This window comes from Vanellus vanellus (genome assembly GCF_965231255.1).
Source record: "Vanellus vanellus genome assembly, chromosome: 5".
Taxonomy (NCBI): Eukaryota; Metazoa; Chordata; class Aves; order Charadriiformes; family Charadriidae; genus Vanellus; species Vanellus vanellus.
In genome coordinates, this window is record NC_138910.1 from 36,347,410 (window position 1) to 36,372,166 (window position 24,757).

General features: G+C 38.8%; 1 protein-coding gene across 1 annotated transcript; it reads right to left on the reverse strand.

The window, feature by feature from the left end:
- Positions 1-5,990: 5,990 nt before the first annotated feature.
- Positions 5,991-24,023, reverse strand: COL3A1 (collagen type III alpha 1 chain). The gene is made up of 30 exons (XM_082483666.1): positions 23,971-24,023; positions 22,970-23,023; positions 22,512-22,610; positions 22,308-22,361; positions 22,119-22,172; positions 21,537-21,590; positions 21,088-21,141; positions 20,829-20,873; positions 20,639-20,737; positions 20,432-20,539; positions 19,811-19,864; positions 18,217-18,270; positions 18,059-18,112; positions 17,406-17,459; positions 16,967-17,074; positions 16,744-16,797; positions 16,164-16,217; positions 14,613-14,774; positions 14,379-14,486; positions 13,500-13,607; positions 13,059-13,112; positions 12,785-12,892; positions 12,105-12,158; positions 11,887-11,994; positions 10,551-10,604; positions 10,301-10,408; positions 9,321-9,603; positions 8,614-8,801; positions 8,196-8,438; positions 5,991-7,176 (listed from the first exon to the last, which is right to left on the reverse strand). The coding sequence occupies exons 1-30, from the start codon at positions 23,974-23,976 to the stop codon at positions 7,030-7,032; spliced, it is 2,784 nt and encodes a 927-aa protein (XP_082339792.1). The 5' UTR covers positions 23,977-24,023; the 3' UTR covers positions 5,991-7,029.
- Positions 24,024-24,757: the final 734 nt, after the last annotated feature.

The following is a 24,757-nucleotide window of genomic DNA, read 5'->3' on the forward strand; positions in this document are numbered from 1 at the left end:
TTGGGCTGAATGTTTGCTCTTTTAAAACGCTGGTGGAGCAGCTTAAGTTGCATCTCCTCCACCCTCCTTCTGTACCGACCTTTTCCTTTCTCTTGTCTTTTGGTAATCCCCTCTAGCTCAGTGGTTATTTTGTTGTCTCTGGGTGTACGAAAGCTCAAGTTCAAATCTCATGGCCCCTCTCTCCCAAACTCCTTCCTTGCCTATCTCTTAGCTTCCTCGTAGCTATCATAGATACTCAGCTCTAAGGTTTTTCAATACTGAAGAGATTCTGTAGAGCACCGGGAGTATTACATACAGGAGAAGAATGCATCAGACAACACAGAAATGTAAGAAATTATAGCTAGAAGCAACACAGAGTCTACAAAACACTGCAAGCAAATAGAGGAGACTGAGGAAGATTTTTTTTTCCTCTATGAAGGCAAGTAAAGGGTCTAAAAATAGGTTAAGAGCAAAAAGCGTTATTTTTCTTATTACTGTAGGGTAAGAGCCCCTAGGTTTCTTTTATCTCCTGTAGCTGTCTGTGGTTATTGGAAAACACTCTCATAATCTATGGATTTTTTTTGATTATTTTTCCAGGAAATGAAGGCTATACTGAAGGTTTAATACTCGCTAGGCAGTTGGTCTTGTTGAGAAAGGATATCTATAAAAAGGATAGGATTCCAGGAAGACAGAGAATAAAACAACTGCAAAAAGAAAAGCAGAATTAAATGGAAAGGTAGAAATGGTAATGGAAGAAAAGAAAGATTTCCTGCAAGTAGGTGAATACCGTAGAGAAAACAAGGTAAAAATTATAGTATTAGATAATTATGGTATTATCATAAAAATATCTCATGACAAAAGGTAAAACAAAATTAGCAGTTCAATGACTGAAATTGGAATGCCAAGAAAACTGCTGATCCATAGACTCAGTTGGCCAAACTGTGTGTTTACGCTACAGAAAAAAAAAATAATTTTGATTCTGAGATAACTCAGGGAGCTTGATTGCTAATGTATCATCTATTGTGCTGTCAGCATTATATGTTTTATCATTTGTTGGGAGAAGGTCTGTAAAAGTATTAGGGTATCATGCAACACTAGCTTGAGCCAGATGCTGGAAGAATCAATTTTTTCCTCCATGCCCTACATGTTAATTTCTTGCATATTTTTATTTCCTTGCTGTTAGAGTAAGAAAACATCTTTCTATAAGCTCTGGTTTAAGGTTTGTCAGAAAAATATTTCGTAATCATTATGATCTCTTGTGTTCTCAGTATCAGCGAATGGTGCACTATAGAATGTTTCTATTGAAAATTTGTTTCTCAAGTGACGTATTACTCTCTATCCTCCAGAGAAGACTGCAGCCTTGTTTAGGAGTGTTTGTGCAGAAAAAAACATGCAAGTTCATGTCTGACAAAGCATCACAGAACTGCTTTTTCGCCTGAGTCAACGGAATGAAAAATCTGATACAAAATCAACCGATTATAACAAAAGAACGTTATTGCAATTCTAGAAACTTCAACAAAATATTTGTACATGTTTGGTAGGGAGCGATCTTCCCTGCAACAAAGAAACACAACATGACAGAAGATCGTGACAATTGTAGGAGCCATCATTGTAATTTAGGAGCCTCTGCCTTTTAAGAATATGCTGTGTGATCCTACAGAAAAAGTCAAGAACATTTCCTGCTGCTGTATCAATTCAGCCATTTCCTGACAGGAATTTTAACCTCTGCTTTGCAGATGCTACCAGACTGAAAGGAGTGGACTTTTTTAGGTTCTTTGGCATTACTGTAACAAAGATAGTAAGGCTGAAATGTGAGTTATGATAGTGTCCTGGTTTAAGCAACATCTCCAGTGCCTCCAAGAGTGGTCTTTTAATGACTATGTTCTCAGTGGATGTGGATGTAGATTCAGCAACCAAACTTAAGGTTTGACCCTTAATCCAGAGACGTCCATAACTAAGGGTATACTGAAAGGAGGTTGTGCAGTTTCTCATGAACCTCCTCTGGCAGAAAGAAATTTTGGATAAGCATAGCTTTATGGCAAAAAAAAAAAAAAAAAAGGAAAAGATGGTGACCAATGGCCTTCTAGGAAGGACATGTCACAAGCAGGAGTGGCTGCAGTGATGGGAAAGTAGCAGTATGGGTTACAGTCAATGCTTCCAGAAGACATCCTTTAGGCTGAAGCTATTGTGGGATGAAGAACAGGTGGGAAGACAAGACCACCAGGATTTTGTTGTGGTGGACTTCAGTCATCCTGGAACAGCAATCCCTCAGTGTAGGGTGAACTAGACCTCCTCCCAGTAAACAGGTAGGCAGAAACACAGAAAGCATCTCTTCATCTCCTAAATCCTAAAACATCCTGGAAAATATCTTTCTCTTCTAGTACTTTAAATCTAGGTTTCTACAGATTTTTCTTTAAGAGCATAACAAGATATAATCAAGGACATCTGATTACCAGCACATGTTGAATTAAAATGCTAAATGATAATAAAGATATTTCTTACATTAGTGCAGCTTAAGATTTGTGCAACAAGTACCTCATTACTCACATTTCCAGAAGAGAGGAACGTAGTTTAAAAATCGGAGCCTGCCAGACCTGACTTCTTTCCTGGTGAAAAGGATACGATTTTTCAAAGAACCATTAGGGTTGAAATGGGTATGTTATCTGTAATAAGAAAGATCTTCTAATTTGGTGACTACAATGAAGCTGTGTTACTGTCATAAATAATAACCGGTCCTCAAAATAACACATTTTCCAGCTTATATAAATAATACACAGCTGACAAGGAACACTAGAAATTAGATTTCTCTGCTAAAGCTATCAGGACAGCCATAGCATGGCAAAGTACGTGTAGGGAAGATCTTTCCCCTTTATGAATTCAAAATTCTCATAGGCAGCTCTTCCCCAAGTTACTGCCTGCAAATAGAGGCTTAAGACTGTTTAGCTGACATCACAACACAGTGAGGGTTACAAATTACACAGCTGCTTAGTTAAATTTCTAGCTTCCTTTTTTTAGCAAGCAAAGTTGTTGATAATTAGCCAGCTTCCAGAAAAAATTCCTAGTAGCTATTTAAATTCAGAAACCATCACAACCCCATTATAAGCAGTTGTTCGCCCTGGCCTGGTTCTAGCCGCAGACTAGATCTGCAGCGACACAGACTCATGGAATATCTCGCCTCTTGCCGCCAGCTGTCCCTAGGTGGTTCCCTAGGGTGGATGGGGTGGATTGCTGAAGCCAAGCCACTTCTGTAGTGATTTCTCACGCTGCACCCACCAAGGGCCGTGAAAGGGCGCTTGTGAGGTCTTGAAGCAGTGCCTGGAGCCACGTACCTGCTAGATGTGGTGGCCATGGAGAATACCTTACCTATTGCCCAAAGGGAGGTAAGGCTGTGTAAGTGATTCACAGGGGTTTATAAATTGTTTAAAATCAGAGCCTAATCAGCTAGCAAAGTTTTTCTGTTAGAGGAGGGATTGCTGGATTGTTGACATGTTTTGGGTTTTTTAAACCTAATTTCCATGAAGGATGTAGAAAGTAGGTGTTGAAATAGTCCCCATGCTGCAGACAATAGTTAAGATTCCAGAAGAAAGTCCAGTTCACCAGAAGAAAAGCTCTGTTTTCCTGCAACAGAGCTATACCTTTAGGTGATAATGTGCAATCAATTGGAAAGGTTTCAAAGAAATTTCAAAGAAATATTAAAACTTAAATTATTGATCTGTTGGTAGGATCCAGGAAACTCTTTGTGACAGGGTAGGGTGGTTTTTTTGTTTGTTTTGTTTTGGTTGATTGTTGTTTTTTGGGGGGGGGGTGGTGGTTTTGTTTCCTTTCTTGTTTTCCAAAAGAGTCATAGTAATGGGGTGCAAAGAAGTGTATGAGTGTCAACGGGGGTAACATATGACTGAATAAGGAGCTGTGGATCAGAATGAGAAATTTCTTATCTCAATCATAGTGCTGTGTGGGCAACTTCTGTCCTTGTTTGTTTGTGCCTCTCTTTCAGTTATGTAGACTACAGTATTATTATTTTTTCTTTTCTCCAGTACAACTTTAAATGTATATGCCAAAGGAAGATGCATTTGAATATGTGCCTAAAAATCAACTTATCTTAGAGCTTGAAAGCCAGTGTTGGTCTTTCTGTACAGCCTTGAAAGGCCTCCATTAGTTACCTGTGCAAAAGGTAATTAATTTCCAGAAGTGCTGTAGTCTATGAACTTGATGTGTTACTCTATAGCAGTGTTATAGGTGCTGCTAGCCTGAAAGTGTCAGGTAAGTTTTTTTTTTTTTTAAATTATATTTCCCGTGTAAAATAAAAGCTAGAGCCTTTTGCAGGCTGACACAGTCAATCAGATTAAAAAAAAAAAAGGATTGGAATCTAAATCTTCCAAAAGCTAGCCTTATTTTCAAAGCTAATTCTTGTTTATTAGCCTGTTCTGTTTCATATTTCTATTATCTCAAAGACCTTTCTATAAAAGTACAGAAGTATTAGAATCATGGTGGCTTAATAAGTGACACTGAAAAAAAGAGGGTATTTGTCTCAAGTAAAATATTTTATAGTGGTCTTTGTTATTTCTTTGTGTTTCCTGCAAACATTCCAGTAATCACCTTTCATTAGTAGAAATTATTACTCAAAGACTAGATGACTATGTGTTTTCTTTAGAAACAAGTTGAGTAATTGCTACCAGCCATTTACTCAGCCACAATAGCGCTGGAGATTACAGAGGTTTTTTTTATCCCCGTGCAGGTTAAGAACAGGTTTTTCTAATGCATTTTTCCACCAGCCAGCGTTCTTACCAGCTGCTTACATAAAATTTCAATACTAATCAAAAGGCTTCCTACCATGTAATTTATGTCAGATCAATAGTATTACGTACATGTAATTTTCATCTTCCATAAATGGTAGCTATATTATTTTCACCATAAATGAGGAGGTTTCCTGTGAAAGCCAATATTTTTTATGAATTGTTGGCACTATTCTTTTATGTTGCATTAAGTACAGTCACGCCGGTGTTGATACTGCATTTGTGCTGTTAACGTCTCCTCAGACCCTCACTATGCTGCTTCTGCATGACCATGTCCAAATTCTGTGATGCTAGAGCAGGGCAGTGGCTCGGCTCAGACCCAAATCTAGTGAGGAGTCTTAAACAACAGCATTTCTCTGCCCAGTTTTCCAGCTTGGTCCAATCCAGAAAGTATTCTCCAAGGATGCATGACCAATAGTCAGCAACGAGAACCTTTAAGAACCTGATTTATTTCCACCCCACCCCCAATTTTTGTTGTCGGACCTTGTTGTAAAAGGTCCTTAATGACCATGGGCTGTGGAACAACGCGTGGCAGTGTGGTTATGATGTGGGGGCAGGCTCTGCATCTTCCTTCACAGGAAAGACTGAGTAGCATCTATCAGCATCTACCGCTGGGAGAAGTTTCGGGGCCCAGGTTCTGGTGTGCGGCTATTGCCTTCTTCTGGCCTGAAACTCAGGCACCGCCAAACTACTGCGGTAGTTACAGTTCCTTGAATTTTTGCTAAGATCTGGGGAGGACTTTGTTGTGCAGCTCCAAGGCCATAAAAAGTATCAAGATGCTTAGACTGTCAGCTTCATCAAACTGCTGGTGCCTCTTCATTTAAGCTGCTATCTGTAGGGAGGGTAGCCTATGACTGCCTATTTAGACTGAGGCAGGGTATTGGGGTGGGGGGAGGAGGATTAAGTGCTTGTATTTCCTCCAAACTGATCTGCCTTGGTGCATGGGTGCTATTTTTGGATCTTGGTGTCAGAGCTGAATCCATGCTGCTAGTCAAAGCTCACCGTGCTTGAGGAAACGAGCCACTGGATGGAGAGGAGTGGGAAAAGGAGGAAACAAAATTTCATAGTATGACGCCATAAACTGCATCCCTTAGGGTTACCGAGTTTTCCTTCAAATTATCTTGGGGAAAATCAGTTAAAGTGGTACCAGAGTTGTGTCCTGCCTTATTAATTTGTTTGAAGAAAGAGATAAAAATAGTAAAAAAAAAAAAAAGTCAGTTTTATGAAACAACAAGGAGTTTTATTAAGATATTTTATTATGTGTCTCTGTAAGGAATAGACCAACAACCATATAAAAGCTTACAAAGATGGTTAACCTTCAACACTATAAATGTGTTAACGTGACAGAAGAAGTTCACAATTTTGCATCTTTATTGACTTTTACAGAGTGAAGGGAAAAAGTTCTCAACTATGACATGCCAATGACGATCTTTGACAGGAGACATTTACAATTGCTTTAAATCCTTTACCTTATTATTATTTTTTTTAAGCAAGTCAATAACCCTGACTTGCAGAGTTAGGAGTGAAAAATACATTAGCACCATCATATTAGTCTTTTACACTTCCCTAATTTTAGTGGTCTTGACCAGCAATGACAGGAAAGTAGAAAAGCACCTTTGATAACAGAATACAATCCAACAATAAAATTATGGTGACTGCTGACATGAAGGTATTATTAAACTCTTAAAACACACCGTACTTTTTCACAGCTAATCAGTACAGAGATAGACAATTTTGTACCAAATGATTCCACTGAATTGGTCAAGGGGTCCAATGTGGTTTGAGTGTTTTGTTTGATGATTGCTTTTTGGTTTGACTCATCAGACACATCCCAGTTTCGGTCCATGTTGAGGTAGTTGAAACAGGGAGGTCTTTCTAGCTTTATGGACTGCATCTTAGAAAAAAGGGTAAACTTTGGTACTGGGAGCAATCAGTGCTTTGTAAATTGGCTAACATTCAAATAATAGAACACAGTGTTGTTTTATTAAGTGTTGAAGTTGTATCATAGCACCACGGAGACATGTTTTGAAGATGAAATTTGGTAAAAAAAATAGAGCAAAAAAGCATTTTTACTGTACATTTTGTAATAGCGAAAAAATAACCCTTGATATCAAATTGATTTTCCCCCCAGAAATTTTGTTAATAAATTACTGGGATACTGATGGTCACCTGTACTAGCTGACAAGGCTAAAACAAGGGAGCACAGTTGGAGTGTGAATCTGTTTGCTGGAGTTTCAGAAAGAGCGGGATCTTTGATTTATAAGAAGCAGACCGGGCCAATGTCCACGCCAAATTCCTGATCAGGACCACCAATATCTAAGGGTGCAATATCAACCACAGGCAACCTCATTGTCTTGCGCGTTCTGTATTCAAAGACTGTTTTACCCCATTCACCAGTGTGTTTCTGTGAAGTTAAAAAAGAAAGAAAAAAGAACAACCATGTTAGAGAAATGAGTGTTAGGCTATGTAAAAGTTGTCCTACAGTTTACTGGATTTCATACTTTCTCTTTCCGTGTTACTGTGTCCCTCTCAACACCGTGAAAACTGGTTGCAGTCTCTGTAGAAATGAACACGTAGATAGGTATCCTTCATTTTTGGACATTTTATGCGAGGTCGTGTGGGGTTGTAGGCCTCGCTGCTCAGAAGGGATAGGATCCCTGATGGACAGGTGCCGGTGCCCTGACTCAAGACCGAAATGTGCTCTGCATGCTGGGAGATGGTACAAATGGCTACGCTGTTTGGAAAGGGGTTTTGGCCTCAGGAAGAAGTGATAGCAGTGATGAGGTAGCTCTTCATGTTCATGATAAAGAAATGGCCACAAAGCGGCTGCAACGTAGATGTGTTCATGCATCCTTAAACAGGTTTGCCATATAGGTCAGTGGTTGTTGTGCTTTGGCACCTTAAACTGCAGGAGGCAGAAATAGTGGATGATGTTTTTTATTTGTAACTGAAAAGGCTGCAGGTACTCATAGACCAGCATGCTCATCGATGTTACTGCTCCTTTGCAGTACTTTCTGCTGCAGTGAGCAAGGCAGAGTGAAGCAATGTTGCATCTGTGAGCAGACTGTGTTTGCCCCTTCCCATAATCACAGCCCATGGCATGAATCAGGTATGACTAAGATGTTTCCTACTACTGTTAGTTTTAGAGTTGACATGGGACGGATCAAAACTTGGTCCCTGTGACTTCACTAAAGCAAGGAGATACCTGTAAAGCACAGATTCAAATGGGAGTGCACCTCACTTTCTACAGTTGCTACAGGAGTGACACTTCTGGTGTACACAGAATCTAAAGTTCCCCAATTAAGTGTAAATGTGCCCTTTCCTTACCAAAGTCATGCAAAGTGCTCTCTTCCTTCATTATGGGTGTAGTCCTCTAGAGGGAATTATTTATTAAAATACTGTACTAAATTCTTGTTTACTTACAGTGCAGCCATCTTCCAGAACAGCATATGTGAATTTGCTGTTTCCTTCAGCCTTGATCTCACCGTCTGTAGAGCTCATCAGTTTCAGAGCTTTTTTAACATTTCCACTGGCTTGATCCATGTAGGCAATGCTGTTCTTGCAGTGGTAGGTGATGTTCTGGGAGGCACGGCTCGAGAGGATGCGGAGGAAGGCCAGCTGAACTTCCGAGACATCCTCTGGAAGCTCAGGATCTCCATAGCTGAACTGCAGAGCATAACACATAAGCAACAGGTTTTGTTTAATCATGTCTAGGGACAGTCCATATCGTTATTATTTCACACGCTAAATGTTTAGATTAGTTTAATTTCAGGATTATTATTAGTACACGAGTACAATATGCGTGCTACCTTTTGGGTTGTTAACTGTGGTAATTTCTTACCTGGAAGCCTCCATTCATAGATTCTCCAAACCAAATGTGTTTCCTTCCACTGCTTTCACTGGTCCACCAGTTTTTCCTTGGCACAGTGCTGGGGTTAGCATTGAGGCACGTCTCACCAGTTTCCATATTACAGTATACTTTGATAGCATCCATCTTGCAGCCTTGGTTAGGGTCAATCCAGTACTCTCCTAGAGGTAAAATAAAATTAAAAACATTAAGGGCTTAATATAGTTGGAGAAGAATCTGACTGCATGATGGTGAAGCTTATTTCTGTGGCAGATTCCTGAGCCACATTAGGAAGCATATTAATTTTGACAGAAGAGATGCCACAGAAAATAAGATGATATAAAAATATACTGAGCTCATGTGAATATTGTAATATGACTGACATTTGAAATAAATATAGAACTTATACTTGTCATGTGGTTGTTTGCCTTTTTTTTTTCCATAAAATTGTTTAAACAAATGTTCACTTATAAGCCTGTAAGGACCAGAGTTGAAGTCAGTGTATATACTGTGTAAATACATAGTAATTCAGAGTTTGAAATTATGATTATATTTATCATCTTTATCATGACATTTGTTTGGAAAAAAAAAAAGCAGATCTCTGCATTTAAATACTCAAACACAATAGCATTCATGGGGAAAAAAAAAAAAAAAAAAAATCGAGATCTGCTACCATTGGTGAAAATAAGAACCTAACATACCACTCTTGAGCTCAGGATGGCAGAATTTCAGATCTCTGCAGTTACGAGCTGGATTCTTCCGTGACCCATCAGGACTAATGATGTTTTCAATCTGGTTGTTAATTGATTTCATTGAAGATATGATGTCACCCAGATTGATATCATTTTCTTTTGGCTCATCTCGATATTCATACCCATAGCCAGCTGGACCTTTTTCACCAGCACCCATGATAGCTCCACCACCACCACAACATGGACCAGGAGGACCAGAAGGACCAGGAAGACCAGGCTGGCCTGGTGGACCCTAAAAAAAAAAAAAAAAAAAAAGATAGTGAACCTAGTGCTGAGTAGATATCACAGGTTAAAATTAAAAGTCTGTGTGGGTTAATCTTAATAATCTTAATATTAAAAAATGAGATTTCTCACATAAACATTTATTTTACTTATTCATTAAATAACAGCACTTGCTGTATACAAACATCTGTTAGACTTTCCAGGATTTTATTTTCCTAAAATGGGAATTTTCTTTTCCTAATTTTGTCAAGCTGTGGCTGTGCTTCTTCTGTCTGGGCTTTGAGAAGGAACCCTTTCCACCAAAATCCAGAGAATAACCATTTCTTGGCTTTAGGAGAAGCGACTATGGCAGTGACCTTTGCAGTGCTGGCCTCTCTAGAGGAGCCTAGGAAACCTGCTTCATAGCTTCCAAGACACAAAGGAGGTCTGTGCTCTGAAGTGAAGAGGAGATACTGCCTTCTCATTGCATGCAGAGAAGTCAATGATTATCTGAGACTAACACAACCGCCAGTGCATCAATAGTTACACCGAACTACAAATGATCAGTACTTTTTTTGATTTTGCCTTGATAGCTAGATACCTCCTACCACAAACTTTGTCTGTGAAGTACAGAATTTTCTGAGGGAGATATTTAAATAGGAGAGCAATCTATGTTTCATGAATAATCCCTGAAGGTTTGTTTGTTTGAGTGTGCACAATTTACTTACTGCAGGGCCACTTTCACCTCTGGTACCACGAGGGCCAGGAGGACCGATGGGACCTGGGTAGCCACTTGTACCATCTTTTCCAGGTGGCCCAGCTGGTCCTGGGGGACCCTAGAACAATGTTGAAGACAAATAATATTGTCAAAATAATTTACCGGATAGTTCCAAATTTAGAAATACTTTGTGAGAGTTTTCAAAAATGTGTGTGTCTGAATCTTCTTTCCAGTTATGCCAAGTAAGGAGTTTTTCCTACCCTTGCACCCGAAGCTCCTGGACTTCCAATTGCGCCCTGTGGACCCAGGGGACCCTATGAAGAAAAGATAAGTCTGTCATACACTACCCAGTAATAATTTGCCATCTATCTGGATGTACCTTAGAGACACTGAAACAACTTCAAAATTAGATGAAACACATCCTATAAAAAGCCTATGTCAGATATGAGAAGGAATGGTTGCCATTCTTCAACCAGAAAAAATTACCAAATGTTCTCCACATGAAAAAATACTAGTGATGCAATATCATCCAAAATGCAAGAATGCCAACTGACATCGATGAGCTTTGGATGAAATCTTGCATTCACAAGAATACATAGCTATAGGCTCAACATGCTGCATGTTACCATAAAATCACATTAACAGTAAATTTATTTAAATAGTTTGACAAACACTCATGTTTTCAGATGCAGTAAAAAATTACTTTATGTATGCACCGCAAAGAACTAAGCCATATGTTTAAAAAAAATTGTTAATCATCTGGCTGCCATAGTGTAAATGAGAATTTATCAGACTTTTATTTTATTTTACTCATGTTATAAGTGAGACAACAGGTTACATTGTGTTATTAAATGGGTTAGTATTGGTGGAATTTATAGTTAACAATTCCAACCTTTTGCCATCAATGGTAGATTAACTAGGTGAGTTTTGGTTCCTTGATTCTCACTTGTATCATCAAGAGTGCTGTTGATAGTTCTTTTCAGTATAAATCCCGCTTAAAATTTTTACTTGTCATAAATGCCGAGGGCATGCCTGTCTATCACCCTTCAGTTCTTTTAGCCATTAAGAACTGTTCAAAATGGTAATGCATGTTTACAATTCAGCAATTTACAAAGTTTACAGTTTTGTGTCCATTTTGCCCTAATATTAATTACTGCAAAAGATGCATGACAGAAGAGAGTTATTTGACTCTGACTTGCTTTATCATGGATTTAGATGTCTGTTGTGCATAGGTTTGTAATAGACAAATATTTCAGTCCCTATTTCTACCTTTTTCAATTTAATCAGGGAAAGGAATGAATAAATAATCAATGAATGGGAAAAATATTTGTTCAGACAAAGGCAGACAAGTAGCTGAAAGGGATTTTAGCAAACCCAGCTTTAGCTCCTAGCACCTTCTTCCAGTTCTTCATTAACATGTATTTCACGCTGATTCAGGGAATCTGGACTTTTGAACACATTTGACAACCAAATTACACAGGTTCTTTACACTTTCTTTCTTTCCTCAGTAAATCAGTTAAGGCTAACCAGTTACCTAGGTCCCAAACCACAGGAACTCAGAACAGCTGTAATTCCCAACCAACGCAAAACACTCACAGGAGGACCAGGGAGACCGGGGGTACCAGGAAATCCTCTATGACCCTTTATGCCATTGCTGCCTCTTTCACCAGTTTCACCTTTATCACCACGAGGACCTTGAGGACCCTTTAAGAGTAGATTTGCAATAAAAGGAATACATAAAGAAATTAGAAAAATGCCCAAATAACAGGAAATAGTGAATGTATGATATCACAAATACTTTAAACATGACTTACAGCAGGACCTCGAGCACCAGCAGGACCAGCAGAGCCAGGAGGGCCAGGTGGACCCTATGACACAATAAGAATATGATGTCATCCATCACTTGGAGATGACTAGACGGCCTTTTTATTTCCAGATAAGCAGTATGTTCAAAGCCAGTAGCTGTTTGGAAATGAGGGGAAGCTCCACACACACTATATAATCAGCAAGAATTCTGGTCAGTTCTTTTTTCTACCAATATTAGTCTTACTCAGCTGCTTGTAGGCACTGATACATACCACATGCACTGGACCCCTTGTTCATTTTGTGAAGTGTTCAGCTGTGCTGGTGTCAGCACTTCTCAGAAATAGCTTGCAGTCTTCCAAATTTACTCCATTAGTTTAAATAAATAACATCGCCTGTGCTGCATGAGCACTGGATGGGATGAAATTAAGATAGGGCCTGGTGGGATGATGTACTTTTTGGCATCCTGAGGAGCACGTGGATTTTGAGCTTAATTTATACACAGTTTTCAGGAACATAAACTGTGATGTCGTTCCTCTTGATAGTCTTACAAAAGAGGTCCTCAATGCCGAGAAACTATGACAGTAACAAATGTATGACTCTTCCAAACTTCCACTTTACTATACCATGAAATGGACTTTGCATAGGTAAGGTATGTCAAAAAGCACTAAGCTATTTACATTGGTCTTACCTGAAATCCTCTTTCACCAGCTTTTCCAGGTGCACCACTGGTCCCTGCAGGTCCAGGGTGACCAGGAGGTCCCGGAGGGCCAGGAGAACCATTTTCACCACGGTCACCCTGCAGATAGTCACAGTTGACAGGTTAAGAAATTTAATGTTTTACAGAACTACAATGTAGAGAGTATATTCAGTGGAGCATAGGAGATTCAAGGAACAAGTTACATAGCACAGAACTCGCTGCGCATATTGTCATCTCTACATAACACTTATTTGGCGATCCTTACTTTGCCTCCTGGGGATCCATCACGGCCAGGCAAGCCATCTGAGCCAGGGTTACCCTGGAAAAAAAGAGTAGTACAGTTTGTTCATAAGCTAGATCATGAACAGACAACTTGTTTTCCAGTACGCTTAAACGACGCTCATCAAAGAAAGACAACGTTTTCAAGAAGGAACAGTTGCTGGAGGTGGGGGGGCCCATAAAAGATCTATCAGATCTGCATTATTTTGCAGGCTTACAGGCAACAGTCTTGTTTAGTTCCAGGTAAGACAGCCACATGGTCCACACATAGTAAAAGGTAAGCCTTGCATGAGGATGTAACCATCTGCCCAGGTCCCTGTGCATCAGGCACTTGGGGGAGGCTTTGTGAAACTTAAAGCATCTTTAGTCCCCGTGTCTCCTGTTTGTAACTCACAAGCTAGCAGGAAGAACTAACACATCCACTCACATCTCTGCCAGGCTCTCCAGGTAAGCCTCTTTGTCCAATAGGACCTTGTGGACCAGGAGCACCGCGTTCGCCTGGGACACCATTGGTGCCTGGTTTACCATCTTCACCCTGAACAAAAAAGGGAAAGGATTTTGTTGCAGATATTTCTTTTTGTTGCAGATAAGGTACTTATGAAATACCATCTTATTATACATCTTTAATTAAATAGGTGATTATGGCGGAGACCTAATAAAGTAAAGGGCCAGTGTGACTTTGGTGATTGTAAGTATACAACTGGTTTCTTTTCATCGCTAGTAATATTCATGCAAGGCCATTGAACCCAAGCAACATTCCTTACTATTTTGTCAACTAAGAAATAATAAATGGGTATGTCTTGTCTTACATGCCCCAAAACAATAGCCATAGCAGTTAACAAAAAAATGCCAGTCTATCACATTGTTAGCAATAAAATACAAACCAAGCCTCACGCCACCTTTTCTGGAGGGAGGTAGAAGCATTTTCTTATTTGGGTCATAATATTTAAGCAAGAAACATACTGAGAATTAAGAAAACATAAACAACTTGAGGTAGGTGAATCTGTGACTCAATTCTTGTCTCAAGGAGAGTTTATAGCCCATTGCCCTCTTTAAGTGGGTGAAGCTGGTTATATACTTCTTAGTAACAGAGATTAAAGTCAGCCTCACATCCCACAGCTTCTTGTTACCAGAGATTTTAAAACCCGATCTTATGATGTAAACAAAAATAACTGCAAATTCTGTAGTCTCTGGACTAAAAATACAACACATTCATTACTTTTTGTAACACAAAGCTGCTTTTAGCAGGTGGATTACGGTCGCTGTGTTAGTTTTGAGGCTGTTGCTGCAGTGAACGCACTCTCACCTTGGCACCCGCCATACCCGGTGGGCCGCTCGGGCCACGCAGACCTGGCAAACCTGTGTTGCCCCGGCCACCGACGATGCCTTGAGGACCTGGTTCTCCTGGTGCCCCCTGTTCAGGAAAAGGTCAGAGCAGTCAATACTGAGGATCTTCAAAATTCAATAGGTGGCTTCTTATTCTTGATGAACATCATCCCTGTCAATTAGTACAACGGTCCCGGGCTGGAAGTGTACTTACCCTTTCTCCTCGTGCGCCAGGTGGCCCTTTTTCACCTGGTGCGCCGGGCTCACCTCTTGTACCAGAAGGTCCTGGACTGCCAGGAGAACCAGAACTACCAGGGGGTCCAGGAGGCCCATCCTTGCCTGCAGGCCCGGCGTTACCAGGGGGACCCGGACTACCCTAAAAGGAATTTTAAAGAACGGAGTGTGAGCTGTGCTACCTGAAACAGTGCCCCACGCTTACTGGTGTTGATCTTTCCCCATGAAAACCAATCAGACTTGATTCATTGCCTGTAGGTGGATTTGGGGTCTAACCTCTATGTACCCAAATCTGATCTGGTCTTACAAAGTGACTCCTTTCGCCTACCACTTTCAAACCCGATTTTTTTCTCCCTATTGTCTGGGCATACGGTTTGCATAATACAATACCTGCACAGTTTGGACGCCCAGTGTTTGTAATGCATCCAACACAGGATACACCTTCCTTACCCAGGGCTCTGCCACAGAAATTTGAAATAGTTGCAGACCCCACTCATTTCTTGACTCACTCATGCCAGACACCTTTAAGGTGGTGTATTGTACACATGCAGAAGGAAATGTCTTTCATTAAAACTCTTAGCTTAGCCAATTACATTGATGTTAATAGTACCTTAAATAAAGTCCTACTTTTTCTTTTTATTCACCAATATTATAATTGAATGTCTCTAACTATAAGACAGAACATAAACGTCTGTTTATTCAAATATAAATTTTCTTACTTTATATCTCAGTTGCCATACAACAAAGGATAACTTACAATTTTGATTTTAAAAATGGTTAAATCCATTGTATTCTTTGAATTTTCTTAAAGAATCAAAAATCAGAATCTAATTTTTACTATGTGACTCCAAAGTAGATGCATGTAGAACATGCAAGGATATTATGAAACAACTTTCCGTCACACACAGATGTTGAATTAGCTAATCCCATTATTCTATACATCAGCATACATTTTTATAATAGGACACTGCAGACTGGTACACTAAACTTCAGATGTAGTCCATATCATACAAGAGAAAACTGGCCACAAGAAGCTTTCCAAACTCCTCTGTCCCAAAATAATTAAATCTTATGCCATTCCATTCTACTGGCAACTAAAAAAAAAAATTCTCAACAGTGACCTACAAAATGTTTTGGAAATGCATACCGATTCAAGATCCTGAATTGAATATTTCTTGCATCATAAAAGATCAAGAGAGGACAGGATGTCTGCCACCAACAGAAATACTCAAGGACCTGATCCAGGAGAAGGACTCCACTAACTCTGACAGGCTTTGGAAAGCAAACCATAATAGAAGCATGAGTACCAAGACAGTAAGTGAATGAATTGCTATTCCCTTTGAAATAAGAGGAGAGGAAACTCTCTTTTGCAGAAGTTTTTCCCTAAGTCCAAACATCATATTCAGGATGCTTTTGCTTATGTTATATTCATGTCAGGGTACATACAGCTTGATATGTTTTAATATATTAATGTATGTCCAAATATATCCACAAGGAAAGAACAAAAGAAAAGGGGGGTAACCCAACTTACATTGTTACCGGGAGGACCAGGTAGACCACGAGCACCAGGGAAACCAGCAGCACCCTATAAGAGATCAATACTTTTACTTGTCATTTTCTGAAGATTGGAAAAACATGAACAAATTGATTTTTATACAAGAACTGCCTTTGAATTATATTTGGCTGTTTTGCTTAAAACCTGAATTAGATGTCCTGGAACTGAAGAAGTAGTTCACGAATTTTATTTATTTATTTATTTGCTTTTTAAGAGAAGGTCCCATATGTTCCTCAAAGGTGAGCTAATGGGCTCTGAGCAACTTGGCAAAGATGGCATGTAAATATAATAACTGTTGAGATATAAACCATTTTATAGCTTTGGGTCATTGTGCCAAAAGCTATTTTGGCACCTTACTTGTATTAAAATCAGCTTAATCCAGACCACTAAACACTTCAACTTTAATTACTCCTTTAATTACCCTTTCTGGAACACTTTAATTATTCTTGAACTGTAGCTATTAAAGTCACTGAAGGTCTTGTTTTTCATTTACTTCATGTTTGTTGTAATAGATGATAGAGTCATTCATCAGTGACTAAGTCAAAGAGATACTCACAGGGCCTCCAGGAGATCCACGTTCTCCTTTTGTTCCTTGGGGACCAGGTGGACCCTACATGGAAGAAAATAGATGAAGCAAATTATTTGATAAATAGATTTGAATTATAGGAAGTGTCATTAAGTTTCAGGCAGTTCAAATGCTTGCTCTTGGGCCCAGCCACCTTGAGAGTGAGTGAGAACTGAAGAAACCTCTGTAGCAGCAAGAAACAGCAAAAACTTACTGGTGCACCAGGACCACCTTGTGGACCTGCAGCTCCAGGGGGTCCAGCCTCTCCTCTTAGACCAGGTGGGCCTCTTTCTCCTTTACCACCAGGTTCCCCATTTTGGCCCTGTAGAAAAATTATATTTTTATATTATGACCCCAAAAATGCAGATGATATCACTGTGATAAGAAACCCTATCCAGATATTCTTCTGAAGGGAATTTAAATATTAAATTAAATGTGAGTGCAGTTGAACTCTATTGGTCTACCATTACAGGAAGGGAAAGATAAAGAAATGTTGCTTTATGTGTGACTTGAGTACGGAAAGCATAGCAAATGAATCAAGTGTATGTAGCAGGTATTTATATTGAAGGGGTTACATCAAGCCTTTCTGAGATGTGGATGAACTTAGAGAAACTGATAATCACATTCAATTGCTTTTAAGCGTTTATACTTACAGGAGCTCCAGGGAAGCCAGCAGGTCCAGGAAGACCTTGTTCTCCTCGTTCACCCTGTAGAAAACAACGTGTCAAGAATGGAAGATATTGGAAATACGGGCTTCACCTTACAAGTTAGAGAACACTCCTATGAATACCACTGAAGTTTCTTTGTCTTATCAGCCTTTGGAGGAAAAATCCTAAACCCAAACCAAAAGTTGCTCCTGAGCTCTAAAAACAACTGTTCAGGAATTATCTGATAATTGTCTAAAGAGTGATAAACTGATCTCAGTTGCACCTGTATAAACCCTGAGTACAATCCATGGTGTTCCCCAGATCCAACTGGGATCCAAACGTGCTGTTTTATCAATCTAAAAATATAAATATGAGTATTTTTAAAAGTTTGCTTAACTTTAAGACAAGATGGAAACAACCATTTTCACACTCTTGCCCCAACCTGTCACTGCAGCCCTCCAACCCCTTCACATTGTTAAAAGTACTGATTTTCTGAAGTTCTTAGCACCTGAAAATCCCAAGAGTCAACAAGAGACGAATGGGCTTGGTTTATTCTGAACTCAAGCCACATGTGTTCCTGATTGGGTAGGTACAACACTGATGTCTATACTAGGCTAGAGGAGACATGGTAATGTTATACTGGAAGAAAAATCACTTACAGGACCACCACGGGAACCCATTGGACCTGGGGCACCTGCTGGACCAGTCTCTCCCTGTAAGGAACAGGAATGATTATTAGGCGTTTCTTTTCTTCCCATGAGACAGCCACTAGTGTGACTGCTTACAGTATCAAACATTATTATGGAGGATGCTTTACCTTATCTCCAGGTGGGCCGGCAGGACCAGGAGGACCGATGGGACCTACATTACCCTAAAAAATTAGAAAACAATATATTTTGTATCAAAATAGGACAATGTTAATTTCTCTATTTTGATCAATAACATTTATTCTTCAGTGTAAACAAGTTGCTGAAGATATTTAAATTGAAGTAAGTCTACAATGCCAGCTACTACGTTTTGGAGTGACACTCAGAGATCAAATTTTTTTGTGATGCGAGATCTCCCCTATGGATTTATCCTCTTCCCCCCCCCTCCCCCCCCCCCCCCACTACCTAAACCTAATCCAAAGTCACCTGAATTTAACAGGTCTCCTTCAATGGTAGGCAATATAAATTATCCATTGCCCTAACTTTTCATGTAGTTAATTGGTCCATATTTCTTCAGTATATATTCAACATCTCTTGACTAGCTTCCTGACTTTTTCTCTTTCTTGGGAATTTAATGCGTACATGTTGGTTTGAAATATGTTTCATGTTTCTGCCAACACATACAAACTACATTTTTTGATGCTCATTATTTTGATGTATATATGCTTGCGTGTACTCATTAGATATATGTATATATTTCAAGTTTCTATTTTAAGTTCTCCTGGTTTCAGCTGGGGTAGAGTTAATTTTCTTTCTACCAGCTGCTGTGTTTTGGATTTAGTATGAGAATAATGATGATAGCACGTATTGTTTTAGTTGTTGGTAAGTAATGCTTATACTAAGCCAACGACTTTTTCAGTTTCCTATAGAAGCTGAGAGGGAGCATAGACAGGACAAGCTGGCCAAAGGAATATTCCATACCATAGACATCATGCTCAGTATATAAATGGGAGTTGGCTGGGGGACAGGAATCCGAAACCACTGTTTGGGATGGGATGGGCAACCAATCATTGGGTGTTGAGAGCGACTTGTGTTATATTACTTTATTTTGTATTTTCTTTCACCATCATTACTATTATTATTATTTTCCTCTTCCGTTACTGTCCTATTAAATTGTCTTTAACTCAATCTGTGGGTTCTTTTCCTTTCCCCTCCTTTTCTCCCTCTTCTCCTTACCATACTGGGGTAAGGGGAGCAAGCAAGCAGCTGGATGGTCCTAGTTGCTCTCTGGGGTTAAATCACAACATATGTGTATATGCTATATAGATGTATCAATATATCATATATAGTAAACTGTAGAAGTATTCTGTAGGAGAATACTTACTATCCTGATGTCTTTTTGTCCTTCACTATAACCAGCATTTTCCTCGTCAGTCAGCTAAATTTAGGAAGCTAGTAAAATTTCCTCTACTTTTGTATTGATGCTTTCCCTCCAAAATGTTGTCCCAATTAATAGTAATCATCCGCTTGCAAAAAAAAAAAAAATTTTTTTGCTGTAAGCAAAAAAGCGGCTGTAATCACAAAAACTAGTATTAAGTCTAATTTAGTTTACAAAACCAGATTTGCACAGCTGGAATGAAATACAGTGGGATTACTACTTTACCACTCCTAGACAGTACTTATGCACTGTAAATGTGCTCATATGCAAAGTGTAGACTATGTGAAGCTAATTGATAAACTGTTAGATGTTTAAAGACTACTCACTCTCTCTCCTCTTGCACCAGGAATGCCATCAGCACCTTTGCCGCCAGGTTCTCCCTAGCAAGCATAAGACATAAAAAGCATAAGCAAAAAGCAAGCATAAGACGAGCATCGGGGCGGGGGGCGAGAGAAGAATTAAAACACTACTGAGGAGAGGATCTCATACTAAGTGTATGTTAACAACTGGATTTCCTTATTGTCATCATACAAATCTAAAAATGGGGATGACATTCTGCCCAGTATTAAGTATCAGATACTGACGACTTTGATGATGGAAAAAAAACCCAAAATTGATTTAAAATGGAGTCTATGCCAAACTGTTTGCCCATGGTATGAACTATTCTCATTGTTTATTAACTTAATTGGAACTGTTTTGATGTATCCCTCCCCCATGAGATCTAACACAGCAAAATATCTGGCGTATATTAAACCAGGTGAAAAAGCCTGTATTTTTTAATGTATGGGGTCCATATCACACCGCTAAATCAACAATACTGATACACAGTCAGTACCTCTGAAATCAGGCCAAAAGTGAAGATGTGAACAAAGCCGGTGCCTTGTGGGAAACTAACACTGGGTTACCATAAAATTGGCAGAGCATGTATGCGTGTATGGGTGTGTTACCTTATCCCCTTTTGGTCCAGGACTTCCAGAAGCTCCTCTTTCCCCTGGCATTCCCTGTAAACCAGGCAGCCCTGTGCCTCCAGGGGGACCAGGGGGTCCAGGAGGACCCTATAGAGTAACAAAAAATAATTAGAAAAGATTGAAAAAAAAAAAAAAAGAACCTGAATGATGCACATAATAGCAGGAAGCAAGCAAGGCTGTGGGTACCTTGGCACCTTCTGAGCCAGCAGGACCTGGCCCACCTCTTGTTCCAGGAGGTCCTGGAGGACCCTGTGCACCACGTTCACCTGGGATACCATTTTCACCCTGTAGCAAAGAAATGTGTTATTCTTTGTTATCAGGCTTATAGTTCATTAATTCCTTAATGTAATTATGGAACCACAACTATATGATTTACCTTAGGGCCTGGGAATCCGGGTCCTCCAATATCACCTTTTGGCCCCTGTTTATGAGAAAATAAATGCAAGTTATCCATGCACTTTACTTAGTAAATTGTGGTTGGCACCCTGTTTCTTTCACTTATTATCCTTTACAGCGGGCTTCTCTGCTCTGCAGAGTGCTGATAGCTATCTTTATTTGGAAAGAAGAGCTTTTCATATATTTTTTCTTGTTGTTTTTTTTTCCTTTTTTTTTTTTTAAAAGGAACTACTACTTACTGGTTCTCCAGGCTTTCCATTTTCTCCTGCCGGTCCTGGTCCACCAGGCAACCCCTGTATGAAGGAACAGTATTATCATCTCTGTTACATAGATAAATTACGCATTTTCCTACCTAGCAATTATTTTTTTGACATGAAGATGTGTACCAAACTCATTCCGATCCTTTACAAAGTAGGAGGTGATAATTTGATAGCTAGAGGTTTTACGTGACATAATCTACAGAGCTAGCCATCTGGTTTGCAATTACGAAATACTAAGCAATAACTTTTGTCAAGTGGCTGATCTGTCTTTCTACAAAATATGATGACGTGCACCCTAATGGAAATGTTCAGATGCCTCCTTTTTTTTTTTTTTGTTTTTGTTTTTGTTTTTGGGGGGAGGGTGACGATGATGAAGTATGTGTGTGTTAAAAAGAATCACAAACCAATAAACAATAAACACACAGCACCTGGAGACCGGGTGGACCTGATGGTCCTGGTTCTCCTCTCTCCCCAGAAGCACCCTAGAATCAAACAAAAGAGAAAAAAAAAAGATTTTGTCTGAGAATATTTCAACATATAAACATCTTCACACGACACTTAATCTATGTCTCCTTATCATGATCTGATGATGACATTGCACAATCCCCAAAACTAACGTATCTTGGTGTTCTGGTATTTGCTTCTTTCATTCCAACCATTAGATGTAATTCAGCAGACACATTTATGCTAGTCTGAAATGCTGGCTCTGATAAACATTAGAAGGAGCAGTAATATGCTTCAATTTGAAAAGCTGGTAGGTCCCCAAGAGCTCTAAATTGACTTATCATTTCAACTCATACCAGGTATACCCAACTAAGGTTTCTCCTAACAAAGTCTTAATTTATTAAAATAATGTCAAAGAAGAGCTCTTTTATTTGTCTTCATAAAAGGAGATATCTTTATATCATTAAAAATAGTTTCCTTCCCCCAAATTCACAGTTTCTATCTGTAGATGCCAGACTGCCTTGACAATAACTGATAGTTGCCTCTTGTGGGACTACCACACTTACAGTAGGTCCAGGAGGACCCGGAAGGCCAACATCACCGTTCTTCCCAGCAGGACCCTATACAAAGACAAAATTAGGCTATGGTTATGGGCTGATATAACTTTTATAAGGGTCACAAAATTATTGTTATTAACTATTATTATGTCATTAATAAGTTATTATATAACTAAACAAAACATTAATGAAACTTACAGGTGTTCCAGGTGGTCCACCAGGGCCTCTTTCTCCATTCTTACCTGGTGCACCCTTTCAAAAGAGAAAGATCGCATTTAGAGTACCTGTTCTGGTCAGCATACAAAAACTTAAAGCTGCAGCACCAGATAGCCCCACTATGGAGCAACTTAACAGTTGACTGATCGAGCATAAGCACCGGAGAAGTGGAGAAATCCCACTCACCTCATTGCCCTTAGGACCAGGGAAACCCATTACACCTGGTTGCCCACGTGGGCCTGGGGGGCCAGGTGGACCAGAGCGGCCAGATTCACCCTGATTACCCTGGGATAAGCAAAAAAGAAATGAAGACATGGCATCTGTTAGGTGATATAAATGAATATCCATGAATATCCAAATAATGAGTGAAGGTGAGATCAGGCTAGAGACATTGTTGTTCAAAACTTACTATGTGTTTTGCATTTCAACCAAGCTTCTGTGTACTCTATTTTAAACAGTATTAAATGACAAGATTTACAGAATGTTATTACAATGAGACAGCAAATAAAGTGCTCTGGTAATTAAATCAATCAAAAAAAGAGACAATTAATCTGACTGTGATAACAACCTATCATGTAGATACTGTGGCATGAGGGTAAGGTCAGTAGGAGGACTAGTATAAAATATTTGCACAATGTACATACCGGAGGGCCAGGTTTCCCATCACTTCCAGGGCTTCCTGGAATTCCGGGCAAACCCTTCAATTGAAGAAAAAATAGTGTTATTCTTCAGTTTAAAATGTGTAGTATGAAGTTACAATACATAAATATAAATATATAAAAATGCATTTTAAATTACTTGCTTGATTTTGACCTCTGTAATAAAGATTAAAACTCCTCCCATTTCCCCCCATCCCATTAAGGGGAAACATTGGAGAAAGCTAACAAAGCCTTTTGTTAAGAGTTTATTTCTTTCTCTGAGAGTCGTATATAATCAAGGCATCAGACTAATTAATGTGCATAGAAATTGTATTCTTTCATGATTTGGGAATAAGACATTGCAGATGGTAAAAATCGAGGAATTAATCAATTTGACTATGTACCTCTACTTAAAAGCAACACAATTTATAACATATTTTAGTTAATTTGTTTTATATCTTTAAATATTATTTTTATTATATCTTAAATCATTCATTTTCATTCCCAATAAAATCTTGTTTAGCTCCCTGAGGCCTGCAGTCAGGCTGACGTTTGAATTTCAATGTATTTGTTGTCAGCAGTTTTGCTGATTCTTAGTATAGCTCACAGAATGTTGTTACATTCTGTGCATACAACACAATAGGTTATTTCTGAAAATCTTATTGATATGTAACTATGAAAATCTGACCAACAGCTTATTTGCCTTAATTGCAAATAAGCGATAAATACAAGTTAAATACTTAAGTATACTGAAATATTTAAATTAATATATAATTTAATTATTGAAACATCAAATGTAAGCCTATTTAAATAATAATTCAATATAAATATATTTAAATACAGTAATCCAAATACCTATTAAATATAATAAACATAATGCATTTTACAATAAATTATAAAATTTGCTAAAATGTAAATTTTTCTAATTGGACTCCTCTATTGTATCAGATCAGATGAGGCATCTCTAATAGAGTTTATGTCATTTTCTTGGAGATGTCCTATCTTACTCTCATTCCGGGAAGACCTGGGCCTCCATCTTGTCCACGCTCTCCTGCGGGTCCACTGGGGCCAGGAGGACCTGGGCTACCACGTTCACCTGCAGGACCCTAAAAAAAAAAACGTGTTGAAATTCACAGCAAGGAAATCAGCATCATATTGAATCTGAAATTGTCCATGCAAATTCACATGGATTCTCCAGAAATTGTTTTTTTTTTTTAGGGGAACATTATACCTTTTCACCTGGAAGTCCATTGCTACCGGGCAAGCCACGGAAACCGGGGGAGCCCTGCCAAATACAAGAGCAAAATACTGGTTATAGGCAATATGATTTAGGTGATGGAAAATGGATTTTTTTCTAAACTATTTATGATTAGACATATTATTATGAAAATTAATGAAAGAAATAGTTGGAAATGACATTTCACGGTAGCAAGAAAGTCTATAGAATTATTTTCTCTTTGGCTATAACCCTCCTGTTGAAATCATAGCCCACCCTCCATTCTTTTTAACCGGCCCTGCACTAGTTACTTTATTCATGAGTTTTCTAAATTCATATAAAAAATAGAACAACACATTCAATCTTGAACAATGGTTTTCTTCTAATTCAATACTGAAAAGAGATCTATTGTATTGTTTTTAATATTTATGTTTTTACTACTATCTTCATTGCTTACAAGAAATTTGTATTATAAAATGTAATTTGCAGCCCCATTTACAGGTTTAATATTATTACTTTGTACATCTTTGTGCATCTTTGGTTTCCTCAGAGCTTCAGCAAATTAAATTAGGAGTTAC

What these genes read in the sequence shown, in the direction of transcription:
- COL3A1 (XM_082483666.1), bottom strand. An exon ending in CGGGTATGGCGGGTGCCAAG is followed by an intron (nt 13,608 to 14,378) that starts GTGAGAGTGCGT and finishes TTTTTTGTTCAG; the next exon opens with GGTGAAGATGGTAAACCAGG. An exon ending in CTGGTGCTCGAGGTCCTGCT is followed by an intron (nt 11,995 to 12,104) that starts GTAAGTCATGTT and finishes CTACTCTTAAAG; the next exon opens with GGTCCTCAAGGTCCTCGTGG.